Source organism: Acomys minous (assembly GCF_964271855.1).
Source record: "Acomys minous genome assembly, chromosome: 2".
Taxonomy (NCBI): domain Eukaryota; kingdom Metazoa; phylum Chordata; class Mammalia; order Rodentia; family Muridae; genus Acomys; species Acomys minous.
Window position 1 is genome coordinate 35,676,253 of NC_140484.1, and position 15,328 is coordinate 35,691,580.

The 15,328-nt window shown below is 46.8% G+C and overlaps 1 protein-coding gene across 6 annotated transcripts in view; it reads left to right on the forward strand.

Moving 5' to 3' along the window:
* The window catches only part of TJP2 (tight junction protein 2), a 128,415-nt gene extending 123,597 nt beyond the window's left edge, over positions 1-4,818 (forward strand). For all 6 annotated transcript variants that reach the window (XM_084771725.1, XM_084771726.1, XM_084771728.1 and 3 more), the window contains 3 exons: positions 824-1,138; positions 2,851-2,936; positions 3,893-4,818. In XM_084771725.1, coding sequence (XP_084627851.1) covers positions 824-1,138; positions 2,851-2,936; positions 3,893-4,058 — 567 coding nt within the window. In that variant the 3' untranslated portion in view covers positions 4,059-4,818. The remainder of the gene's footprint in view (positions 1-823; positions 1,139-2,850; positions 2,937-3,892) is intronic.
* Positions 4,819-15,328: the final 10,510 nt, after the last annotated feature.

Here is a 15,328-nt window from a genome sequence, read left to right on the forward strand (position 1 = left end):
AGTTCAAGTTTTCTGGTCACGATCTAATTTAGATGCACCAGAGGATCCTACTGGTGGTCTGCTGAGGAAAACAGGCATTGCTGTTGTAAAGAATGCCTCTCACCATAAGAGCATCTTAGTTTATTGAATTAGTAAGCCATAATCTTGAACGGAATCAATGTGAGGGCTCCAGGGTGTGTGTCATGTGGTTCCTTGCCCCAGATGACAATCAGCCTGTAACGATAGGCTCGTCTTATAGCTCAGAAAAATGTTTTCTAACTCAATAATTAAGATGAGAAGAAAACAGCAACTGTATAAGCTGTCAGCAGTAATTGGTGACTTTATATAACATGACACCAAAGGCCTGCAGCAGACCTAGAATTGAGAAAAGTCAAGGAGCGATTGCTGGTGGCACGGGGTCCTGCCTGCCTCACCCCCACGTCAGGTCAGCCTGTTGCCCCACAGCCAAGTGTAGTTCTCATCCTTTGGCGCAGGCTTGTGACCCCCATGAGGTTTGACCTCAGAGAAGCCTACTTTTTTATTTCCGAAATTGATGTCTTCTGAGGTCTTCTGTGAGATTCCAATCTTCTCCAAATTTTGAAGTAGGTTTGTTCTACCTCTCGCTAGTGCTACCTCACCTCTGCCAGCACTACTGTCGCCCATAGGTAGGGCTCAAGATGCCCGAGCAGTGGCTGTTTGCCCTGTCATGTTTGGTTCTTTGTCTACATGGTTACGTTGCCTACCTTTGGAAACTGATCAGGAAACACACTGTATTAAATCACTAATGTAGTTCTGAAATCATACTGAAAGCCCAAGGTCAAAGGCATGCCATTGCTCTTTGCAGGCCAGAAGCCAGAACAGAGAGGAATCCTATGACTACTCCAAACCGAACCTCTCCACCATGGCTGGCAGTGAAATCCCGGGAGGCTCTACCAAAGGGTGTCCGCCCCCTGTTGCGGTGAAACCTGCCTTGGGACGATCCATCCTGAAACCTTCCACTCCAGTCCCCGTGCCTGAGAGTGAGGAGGTCGGGGAGAGCACCGAGGAGCAGGAAGATGCTCCCAAATCAGTCCTGGGCAGGGTGAAAATATTCGAGAAGATGGACCACAAGGCAAAGTTACAGAGGATGCAGGAGCTCCAAGAAGCACAGAACGCGAGGGTAATTGTTTTAAACTACCAGAGCATCTTAGCTTGCCCCGTGTGAGAGTTTTCAAGATGTTTGCTCTCAGTGTAGCAGCGTGCACCCCTTTCCCCACTGCCAGGATCATACCAAGCACAGCTGCCAGCACTGGTCTCTGGGCCGCTTCCAGACTGCCTGCTGCCCACTTGTCTTTTTGGCTTCCAAACGAGAAAGCCTAACAGAGCCAGGTGTGATGGCGCACACCTTTGATCCCAGCACTCGGGAGGCAGAGGCAGGTGGTGGATTTCTGTGATTTTAAGGCCAATTAAGCATAATCTACAAGGTGAATTCCGGGACAGTCAGGGTTATACAGAGAAACCCTGTCTTGGAAAACCAAAATAAACAAGGAAAACCCGAAACCAGTAACAGTCCCACTGAGCAAGATCTGGCTCTCCATTCCGCACACCTGTGTCCTGGTCTGGGCTAGAAACTTAGAGTCGGTACTTCTCGGATGTTATTTCAGCTGGGCTGTGGGTGATGGTTATTTGGCCCCTCATCCTTTCCTGTGTTTTTCAGATTTCCGTAGGATACTGGCAGCCACTGGCCCTGTGGGCTGCAGTTTTCTAGCTGTTAGCATGTATGAAATGCACAGGAAACATTTCGGTATCAACGAGCTCGAGTGATGCCGGAAGTAGACCCGGCAGCTTGACCCCAGGGCAGGAGAGTCACTGGAGCCCAGGAGTTGGTGATGAGCCTGTGTGTCACAGCGAGGCCTTCCCTCAAAAGCTGGGGACAGAGGCAGGACAGGCTTTCTCCCATCCCACCACCCACCCCTCTTCTTTTCTTGCAACCTTGCCGATGTTACCTCAGGTGACACGGCACATGCTGCAGCTTCAGTCGCCAGAGTAGTTAGGACTCCAAGTGCCAGCTTAACATAAAAATGTATCATTTCAGCCATTTGTAAGTAGACAACTCAGTGGTATAAAGTACTTTCGCATCGCTGTGCAGCTGCCACTGCTTTGGGCTCTCAGGAACTTTCCCAATTCCCAAGTGAAACTGCACCCAGCTCACAGGGAAAGCCATTTCCGCCTCCCGCCACTGCCACACCATTCTATAGTCTGCCTCTCTGAGTTTGATGGTTAGGAGCGTCACATATGTGGAGGCATACAGTATTGGTTCCTTTTGCCAAATTACTTTATTTAGTGTACTACCTGTGCCCTGTGCGTCGTTCCTCACCATTTGGTACATTACACTAGGCACCACCCAACTATGGAAACAGGCTTGCTTGCTTGTTTGTTTTTTCGAGACAGGGTTTCTCTGCGTTATCTTGGCTGTCCTGGACTCACTTTGTAGACCAGGCTGGCCTCGGACTCACAGTGATTCCTGCCTCTGCCTCCCAAGTGCTGGGATTAAAGGCATGCGCCACCACCGCCCGGCCAAAATTCAACATTTATTTATTTATTTATTTTTTGAGACAGATTTTCTCTGGGTAGCCTTGGCCGTCCTAGAATTCCTTTGTAGACCAGGCTGGCCTTGAACTCACAGCGATCTGCCTACCTGTGCCTCCCAAGTGCTGGGATTAAAGGCGTGCTCCACCATGCCCGGCATGGAAACAAGCTTGCATCTCTTTTTCTTTGACTGGAAATGAACCGGGAGGAGGTGGTAAACTGTGGCGGCAGGGTAGGGCCTACAGGTGGCCAGCAAGAGAGCCATTCAGTCGCCTGTTCTCTCCTGTTTTTTCACTGTCACAGATTGAAATAGCTCAGAAGCACCCTGACATCTATGCGGTTCCAATCAAAGCCCCCAAGCCAGATGCTGGCCTGGCCCCGCACATGAGGTAAGGGTTATCCGGTGGGTAGGCCAGAGGGGAGGCTTCTCCAGCATTTGGATTTGAAGAACGAATGTGCTCTACCCAGATGTTGGAGTGCTAAGAATTTCCTTCCCAGGCTAACTATTTACCTTACCCTCTTAGTCAGACTTAACTATTAAGATGATGGAATCAAAAACCGGGCAGAGACAGGTGTGAGTTCCAGGACATCCAGGGCTGTGTAGAGAGACCCTGACTCACAAAGATTCCCAAGTCAGAAGGTTCTGGCCACTGGCCCTGTGTGCCCAATACCCTCTGGCACATTGGAGCCTTACCTTGTGTTAGGAGGGCACATGAGCAGAATTCCTAGGGCTTAGGTTTCTTTTGTCACTAAAGTTTAAGCCAAGCACCTTAATCCCTTTATATCACTATGCACAGTCAGGCCACTTGTGCCAAACTGGGTCTGAAGGACTGTGCCAGGCAGTTGACTAGCACAGCATTTAAGTGCTGACCGGGCACTGGGCATTATCGATGTCTTCCTGTGGTCATCTCGTGTTTAGTTATTTCCCACTTCAGGAAGCTGGAGTCTTGTTTTAAAGCACTGAGATACTGAAGGCAGGTAGATTACTCTTTGAATGACACTGGCCAAGTTGACACTGACAGAGGAGATTTGGTATAAATGATTGACACAGGAAAGAACTCTTTGCTGAGTTGGGGGCTTAGTGGGGAGCATAGGAGTGCAACAGGTGCAGTCTTCCTGTGTTAGTTCAGACAACATGGCTGCCCAAATAGGCCATGGCCTTGACCCATAACGTAGCTCTTTCCTTATCACCCTGTGACCCTGAGGAGGGACCAGCAGAGCTCAGGCTGGTGTAGGATGTGCTCAGGGGTCAGGAAATGATCAGCCTGCTGAGCTCCTAGCCTCAGTGACCCTGTGGGCAGCTGGACGTGGGTATGGGTTATGTTTCACACCTTCATTTTGTTAGTTCTAGACCTCCAGAGCCACAGAAAGCTCCTTCTAGACTTTACCAGGACACCAGAGGGAGCTACAGCAGTGATCCCGAGGAGGAGGAATACCGCCAACAGCTGGCAGCCCACTCAAAGCGTGGTTACTACAGCCAGCCCTCCCGGTACCGAGACACGGAGTTATAGGTGGTGTCAGCACATGGACTCCTCCTGCAAGGCCACCTGGAGATCGTCTCCACTTAAAGTGCACTGCGGAGACATGGCGGGGACCCAGGCAACAGTACGAATTACCAGCTGAAGGCTCTGTTTGTGGGGTGGGAGTAAAGTCGATTATGACTTTTGCTCAGAATGAAGAGAAACACTACAGTCCGATACTGTTACTTGCTTTGGTGTGGACCAAAAAAAAAAAATCTGTATTAATCTCTCTGTATTTTTAATATGTATATTAAGGAGCAATAACTATTCTTCCTCATTCATTAGCTGCCTTCCAGTACTGCTTCAGAGTGAAGCAAATGTGAAAAAGGAGTAAAAAAAATTCAGAAGTATTTTATTACAATTCTCTAAGTGCCTTTGACAAGATGTGTCTTAAGTTTTCTTCCCTGGAGCTTAATGCAAAGCTATAATGGACTAAAACTTTATTTTGACTAAATTTTTATACCAGTTTAGCAGTGTAACAGCTCCCCTGCACCGTGTCATCTTTTCGGGGCATTGTCTTTGTGGTCTTTTCCCTAACTCCTGACTGTACATAGGACAGCTGCGCTTGGTAGTTCGGCTGTCAGTGGGGCATAGTTGGGAGGCCAAGAATTCAGTCTAAAGTTTTTGACGTTGCCGTTCGTCTAAAACCACGTGCTCTCTAAAAGCAGATACTTGAGAGAAGGGTATTTTATTTCCTTTATATCAGCATATGTACTGACATCAGGTGGTTTTATAATTTAATAAAAAGGAGTGCATTGTAGGTAAGAACGGACTTTGTGGTGAATCTCTTCACACCTTCCTTTTGGGGCAGTGTTGGGTGGAACCCAAGGCCGTCATGCATGCCGAGTGCTGTTCCTCTACTGAGCTCTACCCACAGCCTTCATGGTTTGGTTTTGTTTTGTTTTGTTTTAATTCAGTTTTTCCTGCATGCATCTATGTGCACCACGTGTGTGCCTGGTGCCTACAGAGGTCAAAGAAGTCATCAGATGCCCCCCCCCTGCAACCATGTGGGTGCTGGGAGTCAAACCTGGGTTCTCTGCAAGAGCAGCAAGTGCTGTAAACCACTGAGCGAACTATCTCGTCTCTCCTTCCTGTTGTTGATCGCACAAGTGAGAACTTAGGCTTAAACAGTGGGAGATGGGGGCACGTGAAGACAATGACCCCATCACAGCCCTGGTCATTCTCAGGCGTTTCCTCCAGTTACTTATTTGTGCCTGTCTAGGAGAGATCCCCGAGGCACTGCTGCGTTTGCCCTTCTTTTCCCTATCTTTCCTACTTCGAGTTTTATCGAGAATGTTCCTCTCCCAGAGTGACGAGCTCCACATGCCCGCTATGACTAATCCCCATAGACTGATCTTGCCCCTGCTACCTAAGCGAACACTCGCTCATCTGCTGTTTCAATTCTGTCCATTTTTGCCTCCGTTACATTAAGCTGTGCTTGTGCGCCCGCCGTCCGCACATCAGCCCTGCCGCAGAGGGATTCTCAGAAGTGGATTTAGCAAGAGGAAGAGATGGGGCATTTTTTAAAAAGCGTGTGTTTACTATAAATTGCTTCCCAGAAAAGCTCCTTTATTTCCACATCACTCTTGAAAGAATAAAATAGGTGCGAACTATAAATGTGACACTTTAGGAATCTAAGCTCATATGTATCAAAAGTGTGCTGAATTTGGGAGGAGAAGACTGAAAAGGACAGGCTCCGTTAAGGGTCCTTTTCATTGTAAGCTTGTTTCAGTAAGCTAGAAATGGGGCTTAATGAACTATATTCTAAGCTTGTTCTTTCTCGTGCCCATCAATCTGGTGCGGTGACTGTAAGCCGGCTATTGCTGTAGCTTGAATTTCTGAGCAGTCTTCAAGGCAGCGGCTACTGTTCATTAATTAATAAAGCTCGGTTCATTAATAAAAACCACCAACCGAGCAGCCAAAAGGGTACACTGCTTAAACCCAGGATGACTTACTCTTTTTTTTTCCTCCTTAAAACGCAGGAACAAGCCGCCATGGGGAAGCCCATTTAAGGACAGAGTGGAGGCTTCCCTGCAGGCGCTAGCACAGGCTGCTATGAGATACAGACAGGCAGTGTGTCTGGTCTCTGGGACGGCCATCAGTGACCAGTAGACACCAGTGTCCCTCCATCACTTTCTGCCCGTATGGTGCTCTGAAGAGGACTCAAAGGTCCCCACAGTGTGTTGGAGTAGTGACCGCAGTGGTGTTAGGCAGATGAAGAAAGGGGAGAGGAATGCGAGACTAAGGAAGTGGGCTTCTGGTGAGGGTGCCGTCCCCTCCGCGGTGGCGCCTTAGGTTTTCAGACGCGGAGGGGGAGCTTCCAAATGGCCACTATATAGAAGGGTGATTGGGGGCAGGTGTCAAATTTTTATGGTGTTTTTTGTCATTTTCTTTTCCTTTTGAGACAGATCTCACCGGCCAGTCCAAGCTGTTCTAAAATGTCAGCCTTCCTGGCTCAGCCTCAGTGCTGGGGTTCTAGGCAGGTACCACGACGGCTGGCTTGGTGTTCCTCTCGTTGTGTAATCTTTCGTGAGGGCAGTAGCACTCAAAAGTTCTTGCAGAAGGGAGTATAAGGTGTGAAGTGGCACTCAAAAGTGTGACTCTGTCCTGAGCTCTGCATCCTGAGTTTGCATCTGTCTGGAACGCGTGGCTTGGAAGGAAAAAAAATCTCTGCTGAAATGAATGATGCTAGAAGTGGGTTGGGCTCCGAGTGCACGTGTCTCTCTGAGGAGGGCGGAGAATAGCGTGAGTGTGTGCTGGAAGGATGCAGGTGAGGGCTGGGGCTGGGCAGGCACATCCTGCGGTCCTTCTGTAATTCATGGCAAGTTGTCTCTTCCCTTCTTAATTGTCTGCCCTCTGTGTCCTTACCTTTCTAAAGCAGTTCCATTAGGGACCACAGGAAGGGTAGAAGGGCTTTGCTAAAGGATGTGTGAGAAACACTTAAACATTGCTCACCCCCATTAGCAGCCCGGGAAATGGGATTACTGCAAGTCGGGTTGGAGGGTTTTTATCGGAGATGCTGGGTTCAGAATGCTTTCCAAAGGGCAGCCAAGTGAGGCGTGAGGTTCTCTGAGCAAGTCTAGTTTGTAGATGGCTCAAACTATGGGTATTTATAAACAGCAGCATGCTGGGCACAGTGGTCACGGTGGCTAGTGTTGATTGTCAGTCTCTCTGTCGCCAGGGAGGTGTGCTTCTGTGTGTGCCTGTGGGGGCCCTATCTTGATCGTGTTAATTGAGGTAGGAAGACCTGCCCGCTGTGGGTGGCACCATTTCCTGGCTGGGATCCTGCACAGCAGGAAGGCGGCCAGCTGAGTGCTCATGTGCTTTTAATCTGTTTCCTGGATGTGGGTGTCGTGTAACCAGCTGCTTCAGGCTCCTGTTACCTTGACTTCCCTTCCATGATGGACCTATGAGCCGGGATAAACCCTTTCTCCCTTAAGGTGCTGCTGCCCGAACAGTTTATCACAGCAACAGGGAAAGAAGCTAAGATGGTGACATATGTTTGCAGTCCTGAGCACTTGGAGACAAAGGCTGGAGCATCACTGGAGTCGTTTTGAGGCCAGTGTGTGCTACATGTGAGGTCCAAGATTCCTAGGGTTACATGGTGAGACGTCTCAACAGACAGGAGCAGGGGGGGGGGGAAATATATATTACACTAATAAGTATATGGGTGTTTTTTTATCTGTGTCAGGTGGCAGATTTGCAGCTTCCTCACTGAAACTCAGTGGGGGAAAAAGCTAAAGCAATGCACAATATGCTTGTTTTCCTGCCAGAGATGGGGCCTACAAGTGAACTGATAAAGCCAGGGACATGCCTGCAGGGATTTGGTGCTGCAAGCCCTCTGCAGCCAGAACTGCACTGAATCAAGCAGGCTGAGTAAGTAGGAACTGCAGGGGAGGCGCTGCTCACAGGAAGATCTGTCTGTCAGGCTGGTGGCAGGGGTCAGAAGGAAGGACCAGGAAAAGACTCTTAACTTTACTTCCTCCTCATGTCCGAAGCATAGTGAACACCTGCAGAGACCCAACAGCAACCATCGCTTCCTTCCCCTCCCCCATCCCCACCCCCACCCCCCCCACCCCCGCCACCAGCGGGGCCTGCCAGAGCCAGGAAAACCTGAGACCTGCTGCTTTCAGTTCAGCACAGCTGAGCAAGGAACTCATTCCCGAAGTTAGTGCTGTTTTCAGAGAGGCTTAGTTTTGCAATGGGCAGCTGTGCAGGAAGAGACTGTGCTGGTCGCCCTGTGACTGTTGAGTGCTCATCCCTCAACGGGGCAATACCGCCACCAGGGTTCAGGGGCTATTGTAGAAGAAGGTGGGATGACTGTAAGAGCTGGAAGGTGGGGCTGTCTTCCGCCCATGGCATGGCCTTGCACTCATGAGCTCACAGCAGCCAGAGTTCCCTGCTCATGATCAAGCCCGTCAGCGGGTGGAGGAGGGGCTCCTGAAGTCTTACTACTCCATGCAGGGCTATTGGGTATTCGTGTCAGTGCCTGCATGTGTGCATGTGTGCATGTGTGTGTGTGTGTATGTCTGAGTGTGTGAGATTTCAGTGGTATAGAACACTTGGCATCTAACTGCTACTGGGTGTTGTGTCACTTTGGTGGTGTAGGTAAATTGCCCATGGTCAAGCAAGCAACCCTAATTAAACCCGGGGGCCGTTAGACACAAAAAAAGTAGGAGGGGCAGCTGGTAAGGAGTCCAGAGGTCATGGGAGGGAAAAGAAAGGTGAACATAATCAAAATACATTATATACATGCATGAAACAGGCAAGAATTAAAAACGTTTAAAACAAAGCAAAAGAAAATAAAAATAGAGTGCTGGTCAGAATGTAAGAGTAATAAATATAGCCCAACCCCAAATAAGTCCAGACCCTGTGGTGGCTTGAATAAGAATGGCCCTATAGATTTATATATTTGAATGCTTAGTCACCAGGGAGAGACGCTGTTAGGAGGTGTGGCCTTGTTGAAGGAAGGGTGTCATGGGGGCGGGGCTTTGAGGTTTCAAAAGCCCAAGCCAGGCCCAGTGGCTCTTACGCCTACTTAGGGATTTGAATGTAGAACTCTCAACTTTTTCACTAGCACCATGTCTGTGTGCATGCTGCCATGCTCCCCGCCATAATGAAAATGGGCTAAACCTCTAAAAATGTAAGTAAGCCCCAATTAAATGCTTTCTTTAGCCAGGTGTGGAGGCACACATCTGTAATCCCAGCACTAGGGGAGGCAGAAGCAGGTGGATCTCTGTGAGTTTGAGGCCAGCCTGGTCTACAAAGTGAGTCCAGGGAAGCCAAGGCTACACAGAGAAACCCTGTCTTTGGGGGGAGGTGGGGAAAGAAAGAAAGAAAAAGAAAAACCAAATCAATCAAACAAACAAATGCTTTCCTTTATAAGAGCTGTTATGGTGTTATGGTCATGGTGTCTTCGCAGCAATAGAAAACGGACTATGACAGACCCCAAATTTCTTCTCTTCTTGTGATTCCCAGCCTGCAGAGGCTGCACAAGAGGCTATGAATCAGATTCTATAGTCAGAGACTTACAGCCAGCACCCCCCCCCAGCATGACAATTATTAATGAGAAGCCTCTGTTTCTTACTGTGGTCAATAAAAAAAATCCACAATTAGGGCTAGAGAGATGGCTCAGAGGTTAAGAGCACTGTCTGCTCTTCCAAAGTTCCTGAGTTCAAATCCCAGCAACCACATGGTGACTCACAACCATCTATAATGAGATCTGGTGCCCTCTACTGGTGTGCAGGTGTGCATGCAAGCAGAATACTATAAGTAATAAATACACCTTATTTTTAAAAATCCACGATGAATATCAATGTGGAAACCTGGGGTTTTAAATATATATTCTAATTTTCTTTAAGTAGTGACCTGCTTTATTGAACTGAGTAACTAGATGAAATTTGTCCCTCTGTCCCCTTTCCCACAGCCCTACTCTGTTGTGCTGATGTGAACTCTCTGACTCTCCACCAGGTAGCAGGCAGAACCGGCTCGAGTGAACAGGGGCCATCTTTAGCCGGGAAGACACTGGTGCGTTGAGCCACGGCAGTCCGGTGTCTGTTGTCCCTCTGGTAGAGTCCATCACTGCCCCTGGTTCATCACCTGTTCTTGTATCTGTGTCGTTGGTCACACCACTTTATACTTTCAGCAAAAGGGTCAGAATAAGTTTCCCGCTTCCTTGGATTGGCTGGGTGTGTTAGCTTTCTATTACTATCCCAGATATCTGAGGAAAAAGAGAAAGGATAAAAGAAAAAAAAATCTCTTTGGGCCCATTTTAAAGGTTTCATTCTATGATCTTTGGGGCCGGTGGTCAGGCCTCACATCATGCAGGGAGCACAATGGTGAAACAGTGCTGCTCACCTCACTTGCTCCTTTGAGGTTCTGACTCCTATGATGTAAAGACATCCCACTAGGACTCAGCTCTTAAAGGATCCACCAATTCCCAACAGTACCGCCCTGAAGATCAAACCCTTCAGCGCCTGGGCCTTTAAGGGATCTTCAAGGTCTAAACTATGGCACCCTGTGACTTCCTCTTGGGTTCCTCTGCCATCCCATTAGTACTGTCTCAGGTGGGCCTGTGGTGATAAGAGAGAGATGGAGAGAAAAATACTTTACCTGACTCAACCCAGATCAGCCCACCTGTGTGTGCATTTGGAGAATAGCAAGCCATTTCTAAGCCATTGAGTTCTGGGGTGTTATGTAACAATATCCCACAAGGTTTTCTAAGTCCTTTCATACAAAACGCGCATATGTTCCAGATGCATGAGAATGCGTTTTCTATCTTCTGGGGAAATCTTTCTCTCATCTTTGTCATTTCAAAAAGCCTCTGTGATGGCTAATCTTGGTTATCAACGTGACAAACTTGGCAAGGGGAAACCTCAATTAAAGAATTGTCTCTATCCGATGATTGGCCTGGTCTTGATTGACAACTCATGTGGAAGGATCCAGCCAGCTGTGGGTGGAGCCACTCCCGGGCAGGTGGTTCTGGGTAGTATAAGAAGGTTGGCTGAGCAAGCACCAAGGCAGCAGAGGTCCCTGCATGGTCTTTGCCTCAGTTCCTGCCTCCAGGTTCCTGCCTTGAGCTCCTGCCCTGGCTTCCTGCAATGATGCACTGTGGCAGGTGATCTGAAAGAAACTCTTTTCTCTCCACATTGCTTTGGTCATTGTGTTTAGCACAGCAATAGAAAGCAAAGTAGGACACCCCTATGTACCTTTCTAGGTCTGGCTAATACACGTCCTATCATAGCTTCTCCAATTTCCCCAGACTCATCGACTTCTTCAGCAATCTCCACAGCTCTTCACCAGTGTCCACCTATGTATTCTTGAGAGTATTCTAGCATAGTAGAATGCTGCATATATGTGGCCTTCACTCGAATAGACATATACCATATACATAAAAATATAAGCCAAAATTTTAAGAAGAGGGGCTGGAAAGATGGACGGGCAGTTAAGTTGAAGTCCCAGTACCCACACTGGGTGGCTCACAACTGCCTGTAACTCGAGCTCCAGTGGGCATGGACATCCACACACATTTAGCATTTACATACATAGACAAACATAAATAAAAATAATAAAGATTAATCAAAATAAAATACTGTAACCAACCATCCATCACAGATCTATCCCCTACCTGTTTCTCTTTAGTCTAAGGAGGGGTACCTTAGAGTATTTGCTTTCATGCCGAGCGAAGTTTGTGGGAAAGGTGCAGTGAATAATACTTATCTTTTATCATAGTTATGGCTTGATAGGAAGTGGCCCTATGTGTTTTAAACACTTGTTTCCTAGCAGGTGGCAGTACTTGGGGAGGTTTTAGGAGGTCAATTCTAGCTGGAGTAAGTAGGTCACTTGGGAGCTGTATGCACCCCAACCTTTTTCTGTATCCTCTGTCTTCTCTGTGTCTTTCTGTGGTCTCTGCCTCTGCTCGATCCTGAAGAGATTCCTTCAACACACACTCACGATAGGCGAGAAGCCAAGTGACCACAGTTGAACCCCCTGAAACAGTGAGTTGGAGTACACAATTCTTCCATTTTGTTGTTCCTGTCAGGTCTTTGGTCAGAATTATGAAAAACAAAACAAAACAAAACAAAAAACCTAAAGCGGTCTCACAGGAGAGTAAATGCTGCACAGACTTCTAACATTGTGTTCATGTCACCTTCATCAGTGACACTGTAGTGATCCATGCATCGACTGACAACTAGGCTGATTAAGCCAGTTAAAGTTTCACGTCATTTTATTGATGGCCAGACCAAGAGTGGACTTGTGCCTACAAAGTCTCTTGGTACCCAAGCTCAGAGATACCAAGTTTTAAAGGCAAAAAACACAAAGGCCACAATTTACATCAAAGTTAGATGAGGGTCAGAGTAACCTTGAGATGTTCATCCCTGGTGTAGTATAGTCATTATTTTAGACATAACATGATAATTAATTATTTTTATTGATTTATTTTTTAGTTATTTTAGTTTAGTTATTTTGGTTAATACATCTGGATGGACCCTGGTCAAAGCTATGAAAATCTCAAATGTCCTTTTACTGCAGGGCAGTCAGAGGGCTGAGAACTGCCTAATCAAACACAAAATCGTGTCATAACAGGACCAAGGTACCCTAGGCACTTCAGTATCGGTTTATGAACTGAAAACAGTTAGAAGAAGATGTGGAGAGAAACTGTCATGTTTTGGGAGTGGTGGTGCATGCCCATAATCGCAGCAATGTGGAGGCTGAGTCATTGGACTGCATGTTTAAGACCAGCCCTGGTTATAAAGTGATCCTATAAAAAATAAACAATAAAGCAACTGTCATGAACTTAGCATGACCAGGGAAAGGCCGGCTAGGGTTCTCTTGCATCAATAAACTGGACACATCAAAGATTTTACTCCCCACATTATGAGGGGACTAGAGATGTAAAGACATTAGGACATCAGAGCAACCAAGATAAGCAATAGCATTTGGGTGTGGGAGGGTGGCTCAGTGGTTAAACACTTGCGGAGGTTCCATTCCCAGCACCCACGTGGCAGCTCACAGATACCCATAACTCCAGATCCAGGAGATCTGTCTGACTCCTTCTGATCTCTGTCAACACCAGGCATGCATGAAGTATTGCAAATACATACATGTAGTCAAAACACTCATACATGAGCTAAATCTAAAAAAGAAAACTGTTGGCATACAAATCCTAAGGTATGTACAAAATTGCTTAATGTCCTACACAGCAATAAATGAAAACCTCTATAATTATTGGTTCCACCACATAGAAATGATTTGTGTCTTTTAGACAAAATTCCACACACATCAGTGCTTAGGTATAGTAACTTGGGTCAATGGTTATAGCGTCTGGTCCATCCTCATGTGAGTCATTATACTGAATAATCTCACACATTAGTCTGTAGCTTTTTTTTTTTTTAAATCAAGTCTTTACATTTGGATTGTAGCAGGTAGGAATGTTAATTAAAAACACCTACTATGTGCCTCTGTATGAAGGAGAGAAACTTGTTCTTTAGGATCCCAAGTGTGGGATCGAACAGTCTAGTAAGAGAACAGGTGATGTTAATTCACTAGCAGGGCAACCACCTCGTTCAGGAGCGTAATTGCTACCAGATGAAAAAGATCCTATGAACAGACTCTGGGAGGAGCTATATAAATGAGCCCAGAACTGGTGGCTGCAGGGATTGGAGACTTGGGATAGATTTGGCTGTTCATCGGTGCCCTTCAAGACGCTCCTAGAGAAATCCGCTTGAGGGAAGGCTTCCGAGCTCCGGCTCCTGCTGAGGCTCTGGGATCTGGTTAACCTCGGTTCCAGTGGAAGAAATCCTGCAGCTCCCGACCGGAGAATCGTTCCTCGGGACTGATATCCTTAAGGTTTTGTTGTTGTGTCAATTAATCCTCATTCCCTACTGTTTTGGTGAATCTGGTTATAATTGACGTAGGCTCGGTCAATAAGCTGTTAGTAAAATATTTTGGTTAAGAAAACTGAGACTACATCTGGAGATAGACCCAGACATTGTGGACTGACTATGACTTACTCAATTCTCTGTTTTTGAGTTCACATTGCAGATGCTTTTGTTTGTATGATTTTTTAGAGTTTCGGATTTCCTGAGCTGAGAAACTGCCTTGGTTGGCAGCAGTGCATATAGTAGGATTCAAAGCAGTCCCTGGCTTCTGAATTCAATTTCTTCTCATCTAGAAGTCTTTTCTAGTGGTTTCCTTCTACAGGTCTACTGTCCTGAGTCTTTATTGGTAAAATAGAACAATCTGGGAGTTTCATTTAAAACAACAGTTTATGCCCTTGTCACTTTAGAGCCTCAATGTAGGGAAACATGGTATCACCATGAAGATGCCTAAGATCCTCTTCCATTTGTTGAGATGCTCTAACTTCAGGACCAAACCAGGCAAAAGCACAGCATTAAGACAGTCCTTCATCCATAAAACTCTGAAGAGTAAGGCATGTTGTCACTGGAGCACAGGCTGCCGTGAGCCGCAGTTGACCAACAGAGGCTTTAGCTGTGGGTTCAAGTCTAGGCTCCATCTCAAACACCGACTCCAGATACAAAGTGTCAAGATCATGACACAGAAGCCATGCTGCTGCTCTTCAGAGACTTACCTCAGGGTCAAGGTCTGTCACTGGGGCTGTTGCTCCTCTATGCACGGTTGCGCACATTGCATTGAATCTTCTCGTTATCTGGTGAGCGACAGCTTTTTTGAGGACTTCTAACAGTATAGTACATAAGTCCAAGAGCTACTTACATGTCTTTTCTGGGCCTTTCAACACTTGTGTGCCTTTAGGTTTTATCATGGGCTTACCTGAGTCTTCAATTCTATTCCACTGGTCAGTGCATCTCTTTTCTGCCACAACCATGCTGTTTTTATTACTACAGCTCTGAAATATAACTTGAAATTAGGGATGGTGATCTCTCCAGCAGTACTTTTTTTTTTTTTTTACTTTTATTGAATGTCTATGATTTACGTATCATGAACCAAAATCCCTTTCCCAGTAAAATAAAACAGACAAACAAGCAATCTTGTCACAGAAGCTGTAGTGTATCACCCAGTATAGCCTCTTTGTCCACATATGTTTACTTTCAAATGTTCATTGCTATGAGTCATGGGTCTGGTTGGAGGCCTACACTATCGTTACCGGATCCTCACTAGGACTGCTGTCGGATATCCCATTGTTGCTATGTGTCAAGGAGATTCTTAATCTTTGAATCTGCAGGTCTGGCCCCTTCATGTGTTCCAGCAGGTCATACATGGGGTAGATGTTGGGGTGAGGT